This window comes from Xenopus laevis, chromosome 9_10S, assembly GCF_017654675.1.
Source record: "Xenopus laevis strain J_2021 chromosome 9_10S, Xenopus_laevis_v10.1, whole genome shotgun sequence".
Classification (NCBI taxonomy): Eukaryota; Metazoa; Chordata; class Amphibia; order Anura; family Pipidae; genus Xenopus; species Xenopus laevis.
Genome location: NC_054388.1, coordinates 16,872,094 through 16,890,139, shown reverse-complemented (window position 1 = coordinate 16,890,139; position 18,046 = coordinate 16,872,094). Strand labels below are relative to the sequence as shown.

Genomic DNA, 18,046 nt, shown 5'->3' with positions numbered 1-18,046 from the left:
GTTGATTGGGTTTACTATACTAATATAGATAAGAGATAGGGTTGCCACAGAGTGGTTTTGAACCGGACGTCAAAACGTTCTGTCCGGTTTACAACATTGAGAAAACTGGATGGAAATTCAGCCAGTTGCATTTAAGTGATGCGATAACCCCACCCTGTGTCATAACTCGACCTACTTCATTGTGCCAGCCTCTTATATAATCACTGCTCCACCCCAATGGTATATGCCCGGCCCCCTTTGTTAGGCCCGGCAAAGGTATAACCTACAATATACCAGCGGAATACTCACATAGTGGTTGGGTTTCAGGCAAAAAGTCCCTGATTCCCTGGCCATGCAGGCAGTCTGTGGGTAACCCAGCTGGGTAACTGACAAAGGTGCAGGCTTGATCCCTCCGTTGTGGGTAAGCCAGTTTTTTGTGAAGATTCAGCTCTGGAGTGACATCACTTCTGGTACAACGTGAGGTCACTTCTGGTTTCGCAGGTCCCTCGGTCAGAAGGTTAGTTGGCCTATTGTGGGTCGGGTAGTGGATCAGCGGGGTATGGGTCGGGTATAGGTATCAGAAAATAGACCCAAAGTACCAATGTTCCAGCACTGTCGATTTTATGGTTCTGGGATTCTCTTGATTCTCTTTCATCTGAGCCATGCAGATTTTTGGACTATTCTGCTCTAGAACAGAATTACAGTACATGTCTGATGGAATGTTCAGACAGTGAGCACCAACAACAGTGTTTCAAATATAAGTACTTTTATTCTAGTCCATGGATCTTTCAATCAGTGAACAATCAAGGTTTATTTACAGTAGTGTTACAGAACAGGTAAATAAATAATTGTCTTACAATATTCAATATAATATAAACTGATCTAAAGCAAATAATCCCCATAATGCACAGCTACAATCTTCATCCAACCCAAGGGGCTTGTTTCTTAAATACTCGAGTCTGTGAGGATGATTAAGTTTTCTTATTCCAGATATTGTGGGTAAGAACAGTCTTTAATACTGATCAGCTCTACACCTCATCTCTATAATGATCAGTCCAGTACACCAACTCATTACTCATTAACTCTGTTCCTCAACCATGACTAATCAGCCATCAACTCCAAGTAACTACTGATCATAAATGACAAAAGGATGAGCGTCTCTTCCACATGGTGCCCTAACTTATGATTCTCACCCAGGCATTAGCTTCCCCTACCTAGAATGCAGCATGAAGGGGCTCAGTGTAGGAGGCAGTAAAGGTGTAAGTGTCTGATTGGCTCACTCAGCTCATAGAAGGACAGATACCGAGCCTCATAGTCCAGTGACATTCTAATTCTCCTGCTGGAAGCTCTTTGGGTTAAGATGGTTAATATGCTATTATGTATCACAGAATATTTATTACTAAACCATCTGTACAAACATCAGTACTTTTTATCATAACCAGAATTATGATATGAACATACAGTATATCCTGTGTACTGGGATAGGCCACCCCTACCCACCACTCCCCTGATTCGCTGCCCTCCACTTCCCAGTAATGTTGCCCTGATGGGAAACTCCTAGAGCTTAAAACCTGAGAAGAAATATGAAATAACTCAACTGTATGTAGATTGCACTGCTCTTTTACTAAGTAGGATAACGTTTTACTGTCTCCTGATATAGACACATGGTTACTTGCCAATTTTATATTCAGTAACAGGTTGGTAGCCTCCTGCCCAGGCATTAGCTTTTCCTTTACCCCAGTCACAATCCCAGCTAAGCCAGTGAGAAATGTCTCTGAGATCAGATCCACATCCACATCCAGATCCCCTACAGCAGGAACCTTTATATCATCTCTTTCTCTGCCCTCATTATCTGCCCCCTCAGCCCCACAAAAGGTAGTTCCATCTGATTCCCGAAGAGTAAGTGGATCTGCCATGTTGCACAGCTCCTCAATGTGATGGATCTTCCTGGTAAATTTGCCTATCTTTATTTCCAGCTCCTGGATCAGATTAGTGAGTTGTTGGGAAAGCTCCTCTTTCTGCCTGGAGATGTCACTCAGGAGTCGCTTCTCTATGGTTTCCAGTTGTTCCCTGATGTCCCTAAAACAGTGATTCTCTCGGTCTCATCGGCTGCTTTTTCTGCCACTTCTCTCCTGCGCTCCTGCAGCCTCTGGGTTCCACTCTCAGTCGCCTTTCTTTCTGGGCTCAGTTTCTCCAGAACATTCTGTTTCTCTTTCTTCTTCTCAGAGGCCTCATTCAGCAGCTCCACCCTGTGGCCCCTGTGTTCTCCAGCCAGGCAGCAGGACACACAGATACAGGCACCATCCTCACAGCAGTCATACTCCAGGATCTTATGATGTACAGAGCATTTTCTGTTCTCCAGGGAGGTAGTGGCTTCACTTAAGACGTGTTCTGCTGACTTGCTGTGCACCCTCACATGGTCATCACACAGAAAAGCCTCGCAGTGCCGACAAGTTTTAGCAGCAGGTACAGTAGAGTGATTACAGAAAGTACAGAAGATCCCAGCCCTGTCCAGTTCTGGGTGAGTTGAAAGCCTCAAGTTACTTTTCAGTTCAGATTTTCTTTTATATTTTTCTCCACATTCTGGGCAGGAAGGATTACACACATCTAGTTTTCTCCCAATGAAGCCCTTATGGCCACATGGCATGGATACAGTATCAGTATAAAGGCTCAGGCAGATGGAGCAAGTCAGCTTGTCTCTTAGATAAGCAGCTGCCATTGCTAAAAGGACAAAGATGAAGTGAAATAGAAATGTCTGCTTTCTCTTATAAACAGGTAGGAATTGTTTTCCTCATCCCAGATAGAGTATGTAATGAGAGAGGTTTTTGTTCAGCTTTTTTTTTTTTGAAAATTGTACATTGTTATGTATCAAATTTACGATTCAAAATCAAAGCCTAATTCAAAATCCTAAAATTTATAACAGGTTAGGTTTATTTACCTTAGATAAGATGTCAAAAGCCTTTTAGTACGGTGACTCCTGGGAGGTGAGCTCGTGGTTGGTCCAGTTCCTTGAAGCAAACTTTGAACATAGTTTGTTTCTTGTAACAATGAATTGCCCTTTAGAATTTCTATATCATACCACGTTGTATTTATGAAGGTATGAGTAGACAGACGTGGTTGCTCCTCTTCACTTCCTCACTTGTCAATATACCTTGCCCTGGCTCACATACACTGGCTGAAAATAAAATTTTTAAACCAACTCAATGAAGCCGACCGAAAGCTATAGTACTGTACATGGATGTTTATGTGTGTATATAGCACCTTTAAGATACATTAAGTCACTAGGTGTGACTTCCCCAATGTCAACCTCGTATGTCAAATAGATTTGAACAGTGGTTGCCAACATGTGCAATGACTGGAGAGCAGGTGTAGTGAGCTTTGGAGGAATGCCTTTTTTGCTCATTTGTGGTGAGCATTTATTTTCTGTCCTATTTGTTGTTGGGATTATGGCTGAATAGCTGATTCTTGTATATATGTAACCTTATTAGGTAAGGGGGCGTTTTACCAATTCAGACTCCAAGGGGGCTAACGACTGCCTTACAGAAATGAAATGATGTAAAAAAATGCATCATCGCCCACAGGAATCAGATCATCTGACTGTTGGAAGGGGCATCGTATTATGTTACTCAGCCTCACGTGGGAACTTTACAATATAACAGAGATCTTAAAACAATTTGCAATTGGGTTACCGGACCTGGGGAGTTGAACAGCAGGATACTTTCTGATGTTTCCATCTATATGGGCCAAAGAACAAAGATACCGGCACAAGAGACTTATTTGCAGGGAAACCCTTGCTTTAATCCAAAGTGCAAAGTTTCGGGCCCACGCCCCTTTCTCAATCAGCAAACATGCCGGTATCTTTGTTCTTTGGCTCAATTTGGAGGTTGCTGTATCCTCTACTACTGAGCACCAGGCTGTTATCTCCAGGGGTTGCCATGGGTGTGCGTTTGCTCTTCCAGTTCCATCTATATGGATGCACATAAAGTTCTGTCTTGCATAAAAAAGGGCATTAACTCAAGGGATGAAAACATAATTATGCCTCTTTATAGGTCCCTGGTGAGGCCTCATCTGGAGTATGCAGTTCAGTTTTGGACTCCAGTCCTTAAGAGGGATATAAATGAGCTGGTGAGAGTGCAGAGACGTGCAACTAAATTGGTTAGAGGGATGGAAGACTTGAATTATGAGGGTAGACTGTCAAGGTTGGGGTTGTTTTCTCTGGAAAAAAGGCGCTTGCGAGGGGACATGATTATACTTTACAAGTACATTAGAGGACATTATAGACAAATGGCAGGGGACCTTTTTACCCATAAAGAGGATCACCGTACCAGAGGCCACCCCTTCAGACTAGAAGAAAAGAACTTTCATTTGAAGCAACGTAGAGGGTTCTTCACAGTCAGGTCAGTGAGGTTGTGGAATGCACTGCCGGGTGATGTTGTGATGGCTGATTCAGTTAATGCCTTTAAGAATGGCTTGGATGATTTTTTGGACAGACATAATATCAAAGGCTATTGTGATACTAAACTCTATAGTTAGTATAGGTATGGGTATATAGAATTTTAAGTAGGGAGGGGTGTGTGTATGGATGCTGGGTTTTCATTTGGAGGGGTTGAACTAGATGGACTTTGTCTTTTTTCAACCCAATTTAACTATGTAACTATGTAACATTAGTGATGTGCAGGTCTGAAAAATCTCAATCCGCACTCAACTCTTACTTGCAATACCTTATTCTGCACCTGACCCTAACCCACAATATGTTGCCATTGTAGGACTTGCACCCGATCTGTACCCAAATCATCTTGCTCTGTATGCTACTTCTGTGCACTTCCCCAGTCTGACCTGCAACCAACCCTAACCAGCAATGGTTAATCAAATTCCAACCCAAACTCACCCAACTTGTGGGAACAGTTGGTTTCAGGTCAACTCATACATTACTAGTTGCCATATTGTACTTGATCCGATTGTACATTTGCTGGCAGGCCAAAATAAGGAAACGAAGGAACCATTACAGAACAGTGTCCCCTGCCGCAAGGAAGAAGCTTTATAAAGCACCAACATATTCTGCAGCACTGTACAATAACTAGACCAATTCTTTTACTGTGTAAGGCCTACTTGGCAGGTGTCGGTGTGTATGCTCCTGGCCTGGGGTGTGTGAGTGTTATTTGTGTAAAGATTGAAAGAATTTTTAACATTGTTATTCCTCAAAGATTGACATTGTTTCTTATCTGTGCCTTTTCAGCCACCATTGGAGGCAAAACCCCACCTGGTAACTTTATTAGTTGACTGGATTTTTTTTAACCACAACTTTGGCTGTTTACTTGTTGAGAGAATAACCACACCCTCTACACCAGTAAATTTGCCCCCCGTTAAAAAACACTGGAGGTGAATGGGGGTGGGGTGTCAGCATCAGTTATGCCCCCATTTACTCTTTTTTTTTTTAATGTACCAGTCCCCTTGGCCAATTCGTATCCCTAATATGATTTTATGCCCATGTTTTCTCTTGCAGAGGATCTTATTGCTTTGTTACCAAACCTTAAAGGGGTGGTTTACCTTTAAGTTAATTTTTAGTATGTTATAGAATGACCCGTACTAAGCAACTTTTCAATTGGTCTTCATTGTTTACAGTTATTTTTAATTATTTGCCTTTTTCTTCTAAATCTTTCCAGGTTTCAAATGGGGTTCACTGACCCCACCTAAAAACAAATGCTCTGTAAGGCTACACACTTTTTATTACTTTTTTCTATTCGAGCCTCTCCTATTCATATTCCATTATCTTATTCAAATCAATTTTGGACCCTAGCAACTGGATTTCTGAAATTACAAACTGGAAGAGTTGAGTCTGAGTAAAAAGCTAAATAACTCAAAAACCACAACTAATGAAAACAACTGCAAATGGTCTCAGAATATCACTCCCTAAATCATAATAAAATTGACCTTAAAGTTGAACCGGGGTGGTTTTTATTTCTATAAAATTATATTTAATATATTCTGAGTTTCCTCAGCACATATATACCTGTGCCCAGGACACTACCAGCCTTCCACACTGATCTACGCCCAACCTCCTGCATTGCTACTAGCTCTAGAGTCTCTTTTTTTTTTTTTATATATTCATCTGGTTCTTGACACTGCCCATCTGTACCCGGTCTGTCACTTTCTTCTGTAGCTCAGTCCCAACCCGTCTGACACTTGCACCCTAGTTTGTGGCACAAACTCAGTGGATGAGCCTGCCTTGTCTTGGCTAGTTTTGGATAATAGTTAGTCCAATGGGAATGTTTGGAAGTGTAGTCAAAACTGTGAAGGATTTAAGGGAGGAGGAGCAGTCTGAATAAAGTGATTTGTATGTCCAAAGATCATTAACTGGACAGGTCCTCACAGGGATGAAACTTTGCTTCATTCATACACCCACGATGTGAATTTGGGGACGAATAACTGGATTATAAACCAGGGCTATGCAACCATTCATACACCCACCAAATCAGGTTGATGTGAACTTGGGGACAAATAACTGGATTATAGATCAGGGCTGTGCAATGCAGTGAGCAGTTGTTCCCTTACATGTACCAATGCTGTACTTAGCCACAGGGATTTTCAATTTACCCAATTTGACTTTAATCCAAATTGTGCCCACAACACATGCTATTTTACCGTTATTGCTTCTAACGCACAAGGTTGCTTTATTGCTCTTATTTTCCCCAACACAATTTTAGTTCCTCTTTAATATGATTAAACCCATCATTAAATGCCTCAATAATAGAGCGAATATTCTCCATTACACTTTAACAATATAGGGAAAAAGCATGACTGATTATAGTCGCAAGAGGCTAACTGCAAGCAAAATGAATTGCACTCTACCCCCATGTTTGTAATGCCAAGTGGTACATCCCACATCTACTTTAAAGCAGGGAGGGGGGCAGGGTAAGAGAGATTTGTCCATGTCCCTGTGATACAAATCACAACATATTCGTCCATGTGAGGGCAGGTTAATAGATGGATGTATATAAAGTGAATAAGAACATTATGCCCCAGAATATTGCTGTCATAAAGGGAAATCTTGAAGTGAAATACACGAGCCGACCTGCCTTGTTCCTCATGTTGTGTTGGCAGGTAAAATACATGGAGCTGCCCTCAATAAAAATGGCTCCTTCAACACGGGATCATATACAGCCTCCTAACTAATGATGGTCACACTGGCATTACCCACCCACACAGCAAATGCAGCATGAAGGGGCTGTGTAAATTTGGCAGTGAAGGTGTATAAGTGTCTGATTGGGTCACTCAGTTCATAAAAGGACAGACGTCCAGCCTCATAGTCCAGTGAGATTCTGATTTTCCTGCAGGAAGGGGCGTTGCACAACTTGGTTTCTTTCCCATCATGCCTCACGGTGTAGGTATTATTATTGGCCCACCTGCACAGCGCCCAGGACTGGTTATTATTCCCAAGCCAATCCTCATACTCGGCTGTCTCTATAGTGGGATAGGCCACCCCTACCCTCCAGTATCCCGGCTCACTGCCCTCCACGTCCCAGAAGTGATGCCCTGAGGGGAAACACCGCCTGCTTATGGTCTGCCCATACCACCGGTAGGTGATCTCCGGGGGGTGTCTGTTTGTGGTGACGCAGGATACGGTTCTCCCGTCATTGGACACCGAAACATTACGACCAGCCTCCATGGTATTCAGTGACAGGCCTGTCGCCTCCTGTCCAAAGGTAAAGTCCTCGCCCTCAGGCTGACACTGGGATCCTTTTCCTGAATCCCCCGCCATGTTGCACAATCAGATGGTCTCTCCCTACTGCTAGATCACTTCCCAGAATGGAAGAGCCCTGTGACTGTCAGCTACTCACAAGAATGTGAAAGCAAAATGAGAAGGCGAGAATTCAGCCAATGAGCAGCTGGCGTTGAATAGTTACAGGAAGCGGAAATGGCACAGGAAGGGGCAAGGTTATATCAGTTCAGACGCTTCTCGCTTTTAAGGAAGCGGCCGGCCTAGGGCTTTAACACATAAATAGGAAGCGACACATTGACAGTGGATGGGAATAGATGACAATGGATTGTGGAATAATCACACAGAGGAATACAGTCGCCACGTTATCGTACACTGATAGAAAGTTAGTCTGTCATTTCTGCGGCCCCGCCCCGCTATGATTCACGTGACGTGCGGCAGCCGATCAGAACGGCGCTTCGCGTACATGAGACAGGTTAAAAGCCGAGAGCGGGGGTAAGGGAGTTAGCTCCTCCCAGTTGTTGGGGTCATTGATTTTTCTTTTTGGGGTGATTGGGACCGCAGAGGGGTAAGTCAGCCGTTGGGAGGGACCCACACTCTCTGCCAGCGAGGGGTTTGGAATAACATCTCTAACCTGTGGGACGGAGTGTCTGAATGGAAATACAGGACTGACTGGGAGGGGCCTTAGATTGTAAACACGGTAGGGGGAGGGGTTATCTTTCCTGTTTAGTTTCATGTCAGAAACGCTTGTTCGGTCAAGTAACCAATCCCTGGCTGATCTTAGCTCAATATACAGGTTCCTGATTCAAATACAGTCTTCCTTATTCATAACATTGGCATCAGCAGAATTCTACTGGCTAGTCAAGGTTCCGCCCAAGTGAATCCAGACTTGTTAGATGTGCCACTGTTCTTGTTGCCTCACTGGGTTTTCAGTGGTTCCCAGGAGAGTTTGGTTCGGGCATGTGTTAGGGTTGCCACCTTTTCTGGAAAAAAATACTGGCCTTTCTATATATTTATCTTTTTTCCCTATTAATAACATTGGGATCAACCATCATTTTTACCGGCCAGGCCTGTAGTGGCAACCCTAGCATGTGTGTGGTTAACTGGGGGGCTGCACCCAGAAACGTAACTAGAGGGGGGGCGGGACGTGCAGCCGGGTCCGCCCCCCTCCGTAAGCCCGGAAACGGCAGCATTTTCCCAAGAACGCAGTTGCGCGGGAGCTGCCGGGGGGGTCCTGAGGGGGTGCGGGCCCTGGCCCAATCGCACCCCCTGCTCCCCCGGTAGTTACGCCACTGGCTGCACCTGGCAGACATCACACCTGTCTCCTCCCCCTGCATTTCCTGGGAGTTACCCAGTTTTGCACCAATCCCCCGATCTGTCACCGTGTGGCAGTGATCCCCAACCAGTAGCTCGTGAGCAACATGTTGCTCTCCAACCCCTTGGATGTTGCTCTCAGGGTCCTCAAATCAGGTGCTTATTTTCGAATTCCAAGCTTGAAAGCAAGTTTTAATTGCATAAAAAATAAGTATAGTGCCAAGTAGAGCCTCTTGTAGGCTGTTGGTCCACATAGGGCTACCAATTGGTCAATCACAGCCCTTATTTGGCAGCCCAAGGGACTTTTTCATGCTTGTGTTGCTCCCCAACTCTTTTTACATTTGAAAGGGGTTGGGGACCCCTGCCGTATGGTAATACTTAGGCTGGGCAGAGGGGGGGGGTCTATGCAGGGTAGAGGAGGGGGGGGTCTATGCAGGGTAGAGTTTTTTAAGTTTAGGGTTGAATTCTCCTTTAAGACTACTTTATTTGCTTTAGTAGCCACTGAATGACACTGCCTATAGTTACACGGCTTACCTACAACAATCCATAGATCCTTCCCAGTTAAAGGGGATGTAAAGATAAAAAAAATAAAATCCCATTTTTACTTTCTTTAATGAAAAATAAACCTATCTCCAATAAACTTAAATTTAAAAAATATCTACCGTTTTCATAAGAAACCTGACTATATGCAGTGAAATTCCCCCTTGGTTTTACTTGCTCTGACTGCTGTGGGTAGGAAACTTCAGACAGTTCCTAACTGCTTTGCAGGGAAACCATCATACTTTCAAACAGTAGGTGGAGCCCCTCCCCAACTTACTTCCCCGCCGTGCAGAACTCAAGCAGCTTTGTTTGTTTCCATGTAGAGTATTTGGCGACTGTGTAGAAATTCGTATTAGATTTTATTTTTGACTTTACATCCCCTTTAATGTTTCCCACTCCAGTGTTGGGGACAAAGATCATGGAGCCAGATTTGAACAGATAAAATTGGATTGAAGGATTATTGTGCTGCAGCCACTGGTTCTGCAGAGTTGGAGAAAGTTTATTAAACAATACAAAAACGATAAAATCCACATTAGTTTACATGACAACACAAGACCCAGTGCAGTCTGTATATTCTCATTATTAATTAGTCTTGCTGTATCGGCTTCTATGGCAGAAATTATTTGACTTGTGCTGTTTTGATAATTTATGACAATCCCTAATCAGCGCAGACCACACTGAGCATGTGCACAGTCTTGGTCTTTCAAAGATGTTTAACAAAGTAAAGGCCCCCATACATGGGCCAATAAAAGCTGCCGACAGACGAGTCAACAGCTTATTGGCCCTCCGACGGGCTTCCGTAATCAATATCTGTCTGAAATCGGGCAGGGTTTAAAAGTCGGATTGTGGCCACATCTGTTCGTTGTAGGGATGCACCGAATCCAGGATTAGTTCGGGATTCGGCCTTTTTGAACAGGATTCGGATTCGGCCGAATCCTTCTGTCCGGCCGAACTGAATCTAAATACTAATTTGCATATGCAAATTAGGTGCAGGAAGCGGAATTTCGTGACTTTTTGTCACAAAACAAGGAAGTAAAAAATGTTTCCCCCTTGCCACCCCTAATTTGCATATGCAAATTAGGATTCGGTTCGGTATTCGGCCGAATCTTTCGCAAAGGATTCGGGGGTTCGGCCGAATCCAAAATAGTGGATTTGGTGCATCTCAAGTTCGTTGATGAGGTCCTGCGATCTGACCGTCCATTTTGCCTCCATTCTGATCCGATCCTAGAGCCCACAATCGGATCAGCCCGATATTGCCCACCTCAATGTGGGCAAATTTGGGAGATATCCCTTCGTTTGCCGACATCCCTGTGGCCAACTTTGAAAGCATAAATCATTTGTTTAATAAGGCTTGTGGTGCAGTAAGTTTATGTTTAGTATACAAAATACAGCACTTCTAGCATTATTCTATTTTAGACTTTACTTCTGCTTTAAGGATATCCCCACACACTACCACTTTGGTAGAAATAATATGAATGCAAGTTATTCACAAAGTGCGTAACCTTGCACCTATCAACACTGAACCTCATTTTCCAGGTTGCTGCTCAGTTTTCCCATTTAGCCATAACGCTCTGCAAAGCGTCTGCATCCTGCATGGTATGTATAGTTTTGCTCAATTTAGTATCAGCAAAAATAGAAATGATGTCTGAAGGGTTTGGGTCAGGGTCGTGTTTGGGCCTTCTCCACCTCAATTCGGGCTGGGGTTGAGAAGGGGCAGGTCAGGTTGGGCGTGGGTCAGAAAATTTCTGAGGTTCTAATAAATGCTATTTGGCAGTTTCACCTCTTCCTCTGAGTTAGATGTGCACATCCTCTGATATCATTCTGGCCCTTCCATTAGGTTCCATAAGAAGGGGTGTATAATGGTACAAGTGACAGGGTGGACGAAAGGTCTATATTCAGGCCCAGACTGGCAATCTGTGGGTTCTGGCAAATGCCAGAGGGGCTGCTATAAATGTGCCATAGAAAGTGATCATTTAGTGGGCTGGTGGGGGCTGTGTGGGCTGATTGGGCCTGTGTGTACCCAAAATGCCAGGGCCTATTTTAATTCTCAGCCTGGACCTGTTTATATGTACAGGGCTAATAGGATGGGTGGGGGTACATTGTACTGATCTCACTATCTTGGAATACACATACCATATGTGAGTAACTAGGAGTAGGTGGGGATATATGCCATTAACACTAGGCTAACTGGGAGGGAAGGCCTATATACCTGTAAAACTGGGTTAAATGAGAGGGAGGGGATGGGATATATGTCTTAAGACTTGGTTAACTAGAAGGGCATATATTTCTTTATCAGCTAAATGGGAGGTGTTAGGCACTGTACTCTGGCGTAGAGGGTGGAGTCAAGGTCTTTATGCTGACAGCTGGAAAGAGGCGGAGATAACATTTTGTAATGAGGTTACTGGATGGAGTTGGGGGCAGGCAGCTTCCCTGTTTTTCATTTGACTGATGGCTATTTTCCAATAAAATGAGATTTATTTGGATATTTTCTCTGCATTTTCCTAGATTTTAAGTTTCAGCATTGGCCTAAAAGCTTGCAGATATGGGGGGAGCGGTGAGCGCTGGACAGGACAATGATGAGCTAATTGATAACCTGAAGGAGGCTCAGTATATTCGAACAGAGGCTGTGGAAAATGCTTTCCGTGCCATTGACCGTGCAGATTATTACCTGGAGGAGTTCAAGCAGAATGCATATAGAGACTTGGCCTGGAAACATGGTAACATCCACCTATCAGCCCCATGCATCTACTCCGAGGTGATGGAGGCCCTCGATCTGCAGCCGGGACTGTCATTCCTAAACCTGGGCAGTGGCACGGGCTACCTGAGCACAATGGTGGGGCTAATCCTGGGTGAGTGCAGGCAATATTCTAATCTGAATAAATCTAGCAGTACAAGTATCGTCCAAATCATAACCTAATTTACCATTAGTGTGGGTCCCCAATTACTGCACTGTGCTTCACAGTTTCTGAACCACTGATATAAATTCAAACGTAGCTTCTCTTTTGTGTTCAGAAATATCTGTAGCATTCTGCACCTGCCCGACAAGCTCATGGGAGCTCTGAGGCAGCCATGTCAGTCCAGTAATTCTAGTTCAGCCAGGCACTGGTGATACACAGGTTGGATGCCAGACAATTGCACCTATTGGCTAAGTCTTTTTACCAGTGTTTTTATTTGCTGGTAGACACGCCTTGTCTTTCAGGTTAGTGGCTAAGATGTTTAAAGGGGAACTATCATGAAAATGAAAATTTAATATAAGCTTCAGCATACTGAAATAAGAAACATTGTAAATACAATCAAAATAATATACTGTACAGTTTCTGAAATAATCAAATTTATCTTCACTATCCCTCTCAGCATCTGTTTCTCTGAATTCTGTCTTCATTTAGGAGTTGGGTGTAAGATGAATGATCCAATATATCTTATAGGGGGGCTCCTTTTGCCTAGAAGATGTATTAGAGCTCACTCTATCAAAATCACCAGACATCATGTCTCTCTACATGCAGAATTAGTGCAAAGGGCAGTTATTTTGTTTGTACTGGAATCAGTTATTTCCGTAAGCTCTAATACATCTGCTAGGAAAGGGATCCCCCTCTATAAGATATATTGGATCATTCATCTGACACCCAACTGCTGCTTGAAGAGAGAATGAAGAGACACAGATGCTGAGAGAGGAATAGTGAAGATAAACTTATTTCAGAAACATTGCAGAATTTTTAATTGATTATATTAAGTTAGTTTCTTCAGTACAAGGAAGCTTATATTAAATTTTCATTTTCACAATAGTTTCACTTTAAAGACAATTCTCAGAAATCCCAAGATGGAAAACAAGCTGCCATTCTAGTTTTTTTTCAGAGCACCTAGAGAATCATGGGTTTGTCAGCCATGTTATTTTGTTTGGGAACAGGGCCCTTTGGCATCAACCACGGAGTAGAAATCCACATTGATGTGATTGAATATGCCAAGGAGAAGCTGGACCTGTTTGTGCGCACTAGTGACAGCTTTGACAGGTACGATTTTGTCGCTGTACTGAAAGAGGAACTCCACACAAACATAACTTGAGCTTTTTTGAAAAGTTAACAAACTTTGCAATAGGGATGCACCGAATCCAGGATTCGGTTTGGGATTCGTACAGGTTTCGCCCTACAATATTTGCAATATACATCAATGAAAAAATATCACATTCATGATTTTTAATGGTTTGGAACAGTTCCCTAAGCCTAGCCCCTGGCTCTCCTGCTGATATCTCTGACTACTTTGCTGAGCTGGCTGACTACTTTTACTTTGTGTCAACATCTATCTGTCCTCGACCTGCATCCTCCAAAACCCACAATTCCTTGCACACGTGATTTCAATAAGGAAAGGAACATCACAGTGCAATACATTTTGGGTTATATAGTTCCTGCATGCTGTCTGTAAGCTGTGGAGAAGTTGTTACAATTTTTAACATCAGTGTTTTAGTCCCTCCTTCCCTGCCAGGATTTCAGATGATGCAGAAAGAGAAGAACTGTTAACCAGCTGGATTTCAGCATAGAAAATGGCATTTATTCATACTTTTTAAAGAAACCGGTACCTGTGATGGGTATACTAGGGGTTTCTGTGTTATGTGGGCCTCTTTATCAAATTTTGGTTTGGAAGCCGGAGTTCCCCTTTAATCAATATGGACCTTGGGGAAGGAGTTGATGTAGGTGCTGCCAGGCATTTTAATGCAATTTGCTCTCTTCCCATATGCAGATTTGACTTCTGTGAACCTTCCTTTGTTGCTGGGAACTGCCTGGACATCGCTTTGGACTGTACGTATGACCGTGTGTACTGTGGTGCCGGGGTGCAGAAGGAACATAAGGAGTATATGAAGAATCTGATCAAGGTTGGCGGGATCCTTGTTCTGCCTTTGGAGGAAAAGGTAAACACAGTCCATTTATCCTACATATTAAAACTACACTCAGCTTTGATCCACTTCCTCCTCCTTCACCTTGTGGTCTTGTCTCACCCATGTGTTACATTCCAGCATTACCCTAATGTGGGCACACATCACACAGTGTAGGGGCTGCACTGTGTCTTTCTGTAAAGTTGTGCTGACTTTTCTTTTTTTACCAGTTGAGAGATGCGGGGACAGCATACACATGGAGATGCATGAACTGAAAGGAATGTACATTAACATCCAATATAATCAGCGTTCTGATAAATTGTCAGGTGTATAATAGACCACCCCCGTGCTCTGCTGAATTAGATCAAGTTAGCAGATGTCATAGACCGTGAGCTCAGTGGTAGATGCTGTCCAATAGGCAACAGAAAGCAACAAGACAGGACTTGGGGCCAGTAGCCAGGTGGTCCACATACAACAGAGCCTCAAAATGCTGACAATAAGCTTTATAACTTTTCTTTGTATTTTAGCTCACCAAGATCACTCGCACAGGGCCATCCTCCTGGGAAACCAAAAAAATCCTTGCTGTGTCCTTTGCTCCCCTCATACAGCCTGACAATGCAGAAGCTGCAAAGTCAAAGAGTCTGCGACTACGTGAGTGATACATTTCATATCAGCACTGTCTCCCAAAAGCTCTTTATTAATACAGAGTTACACAGAGACTCATTCCCAGGAAAATAAAGGCAAGACGTAAGACTTGTACAAGCCTCTGTATATGTACAAATATATGGTGTATATGTATATAACTTTATATATATATATATATATATATATATATATATATATATATATATATATATATATATATATATATATATATATATATATATTTATACACACACACACACACAACATACTTACACAGATACTTGGTAATGCTCTTCAGATATACAAGAATGTACATTGTGTAAACTGTATTTGATCTCTGTCTTTCAGCTCTGCCGAATATCTGCTCCCTCCAGGATCTTACTCGAGTCACCATCAGGAGACACATGAAAAAGATCATAAGCCAAGCTCCAAACGGCCGGGGGGATGGGGTGCTGAAGAACCCACCACGCTACAAGAGAAAAAGATTGCGCAGGCGCCCCTTGCAGACTGTTGTTTATCTGGAAGAGGGAGGCTTCGTTTGCAGGATCCAGAATTCCTTCGATGTTAATAACAACTGTGACGATGTAGAGGATGATGTGACAGAGAAAGACGAGCAGGGGGTTATTGAAACCAAGCCAGACCCCCCTGTTAACTTTCTTCGTGAGAAGATTCTGTGCCTCCCCCTTCCTGTGCCCTTAAAGTACTATCTGCTATATTACCGAGAGAAGTGAAGGTCGTGCCCAATGCAGTCTTGGGGTCACTATGTTTCAGTGGGCACTTACAGCACCCGTGACGTCACTGCCCTGGGTGTTGGTGCGGCTTTTCTTCCTCCTTTTACTAAATCCTGATGCACAGGTTGCTGCTTTCACTCAGAAGACCGAGTGTCCTATGGCTTGCTGAGGATGGAATTTCCGTGATTTTAATTGGCTGGGGCATTGGACCCAATTTGGGTTTTTCTGCCCGAAAACCCTTGACATGCCTGTTACTGTACTAAACATGTTGCCTGTTTTGTGAGATTGAGCTGATGCTTTGCCAGATCTCTAGGATGTATTCAATAGGTCCTGCATGTAAAAAGCAATGTAAAACACCAGGCCAGCCAGCTTTAGGTTAGAGGTGTGTATACTGGTAAAACTGCGCCTATTTATGTGGTGTAGTGACTGTTCCATCCGTGTTTTGCTTAATTATAGTAACCTTCGCCTCTGTTCCGGTTTGGCTTTTAACGTTTGGAAAATAAAGGAGACTTCTGTTATCCTTATGGTTAAGGGGAATACATTTTTGGTTGAGGACAAACGCCTTTCTCGGCACTTGGTCCTGATATTCAGGGTCCTGTCCAACTCTCAACATAGATGTGCTGTTGGAATGAGTGGGAGTTTGTATGATGAGGGATACGCACAATGTTCTAGAATGTTTTTTGGTGCTCCCTTGCTATTGGTCTATGTCGTGCCTTTTTATGGTTGGTATGAGGGGGTGGTCAAGTCCAGACTGAGCTCCAAAATAAGCTCTTGCTATTCAAGTACACAGAGTCCCAAAACAACCGGCACCCCCCCCCCCCCCCGTCAAGCTATTGGTCTCTTTGTGTGGTTGTTTGTTTGTTTTTGGAATGGAGGGAGTGCTCAGCGCATTAAGCGCATTACAATCAATGTCGTTTTTTTTTCTCTTTCTGTAGGTTTCCAGACACTCACCCTTCAGAGCTTACATTGTTAGCATCATTTCATTTAAAGGAACACAGATGATAAAATATCAGGATAAACAACTGCCATGGTCTGTCTGTCCTTGTTTGTCAGTAAGTTCCAGTCTTGAGTCTGTGGCTCAATAGTATGTGAAATTCAAGATTTAATGCTTGATATTCACTGGGAGACATAGAGCTCCAGTTCTGGTAATTTATTGCCACGAGGAACTATTATACTGCTTTGCTGACTACAGATCCTCCTATATACACACCTGCTTGGTGTAAATATCCACTTATGATCAGACTATAGGAAGTCTTCTAAACCCCACTATTGTCTTCATTGTTATAGGTGAAACACAGCCCGATACCCTACAGGTACTTGTTTTGCCCCCCCCCCCCCAAAAAAAAAATTCTTCAAAGAAATTTCTATTCCAACTCCCCTATAAAGGTGTAACATGAAACTGAACTGTTGCACTTGTTTTAATATTGTAATCTGTGTGCAAAATATAATATATGGACTTTTATGTTGTTTGTAGTTGAAGAGTCTAAAGTAAATAAATGGACATTTTGTTTCATATAATCTCCATGACTTTTAATTTGTCTTCAGTTTAAGATACAAGCTGGAGATACGTGCAAAGGTAGCACAAGGCACATCACACTGGGAATCAGTGCAATGGTAACACAAGTGTGTGTGTGGGGGGCCACTTCTGTTTGAGGTAATGACCCTGGCTAGAATTCCTGCAACTTGACCCTTCCCTGCGATATTTGGTCTTGAGGGCTATGGTGCAACATTTTTAGTAGGAGTAAAGTACATGGTACCTCCCCAGTCTAGGAATTTATTGCAGCGCAATAAGGAATATATTTGCATATTTAGGTTCTTGGTTTATAAACACTACCCTATGAATTATGTTCTGTTCCTGGTGAGATCCGTATTTACTGAGCCAAGCATATAACTCTGAACTGGCTGCTTAGGGGGAGACATGGGTGTTTGAATTTTTTTGAATATTTAAAGATTCCCTTTTTTCCCTCTCTTCTGCAGCCTTCCAGATTAATATTGATATCTTTGTGCTAAGCTTACTCACCCTAGCAACAAGGCATTGCTTTGTTTCAGAGTGAATTCTGAGTAGGAGTGGGACAGAATCAAGCAATAACTATATGTAATATATGTATATACTAGAGATGCACCAAATCCACTATTTGGGGATTCGGCCAAATCCCCAAATCCTTGGTGAAAGAACCGAATCCTAATTTGCATATGCAAATTAGGGCAGGAAAGGAAAAAGTGGAATAAATTCTTTCTTAACGAAAAGTCACGTGA

At 43.0% G+C, this 18,046-nt stretch overlaps 1 protein-coding gene across 9 annotated transcripts; it reads left to right on the top strand.

Moving 5' to 3' along the window:
* The first annotated feature begins 2,476 nt into the window (after positions 1-2,476).
* Positions 2,477-17,303, top strand: MGC83799 (protein). Of its 9 annotated transcripts, none has more exons than XM_018237546.2 (7): positions 7,552-7,682; positions 11,087-11,146; positions 12,056-12,399; positions 13,455-13,557; positions 14,282-14,450; positions 14,942-15,065; positions 15,408-17,303. In XM_018237546.2, exons 3-7 carry the CDS (start codon positions 12,093-12,095, stop codon positions 15,788-15,790), a joined length of 1,086 nt encoding a protein of 361 aa, XP_018093035.1. In that variant the 5' UTR covers positions 7,552-7,682; positions 11,087-11,146; positions 12,056-12,092; the 3' UTR covers positions 15,791-17,303.
* The last annotated feature ends 743 nt before the right edge of the window (positions 17,304-18,046 follow it).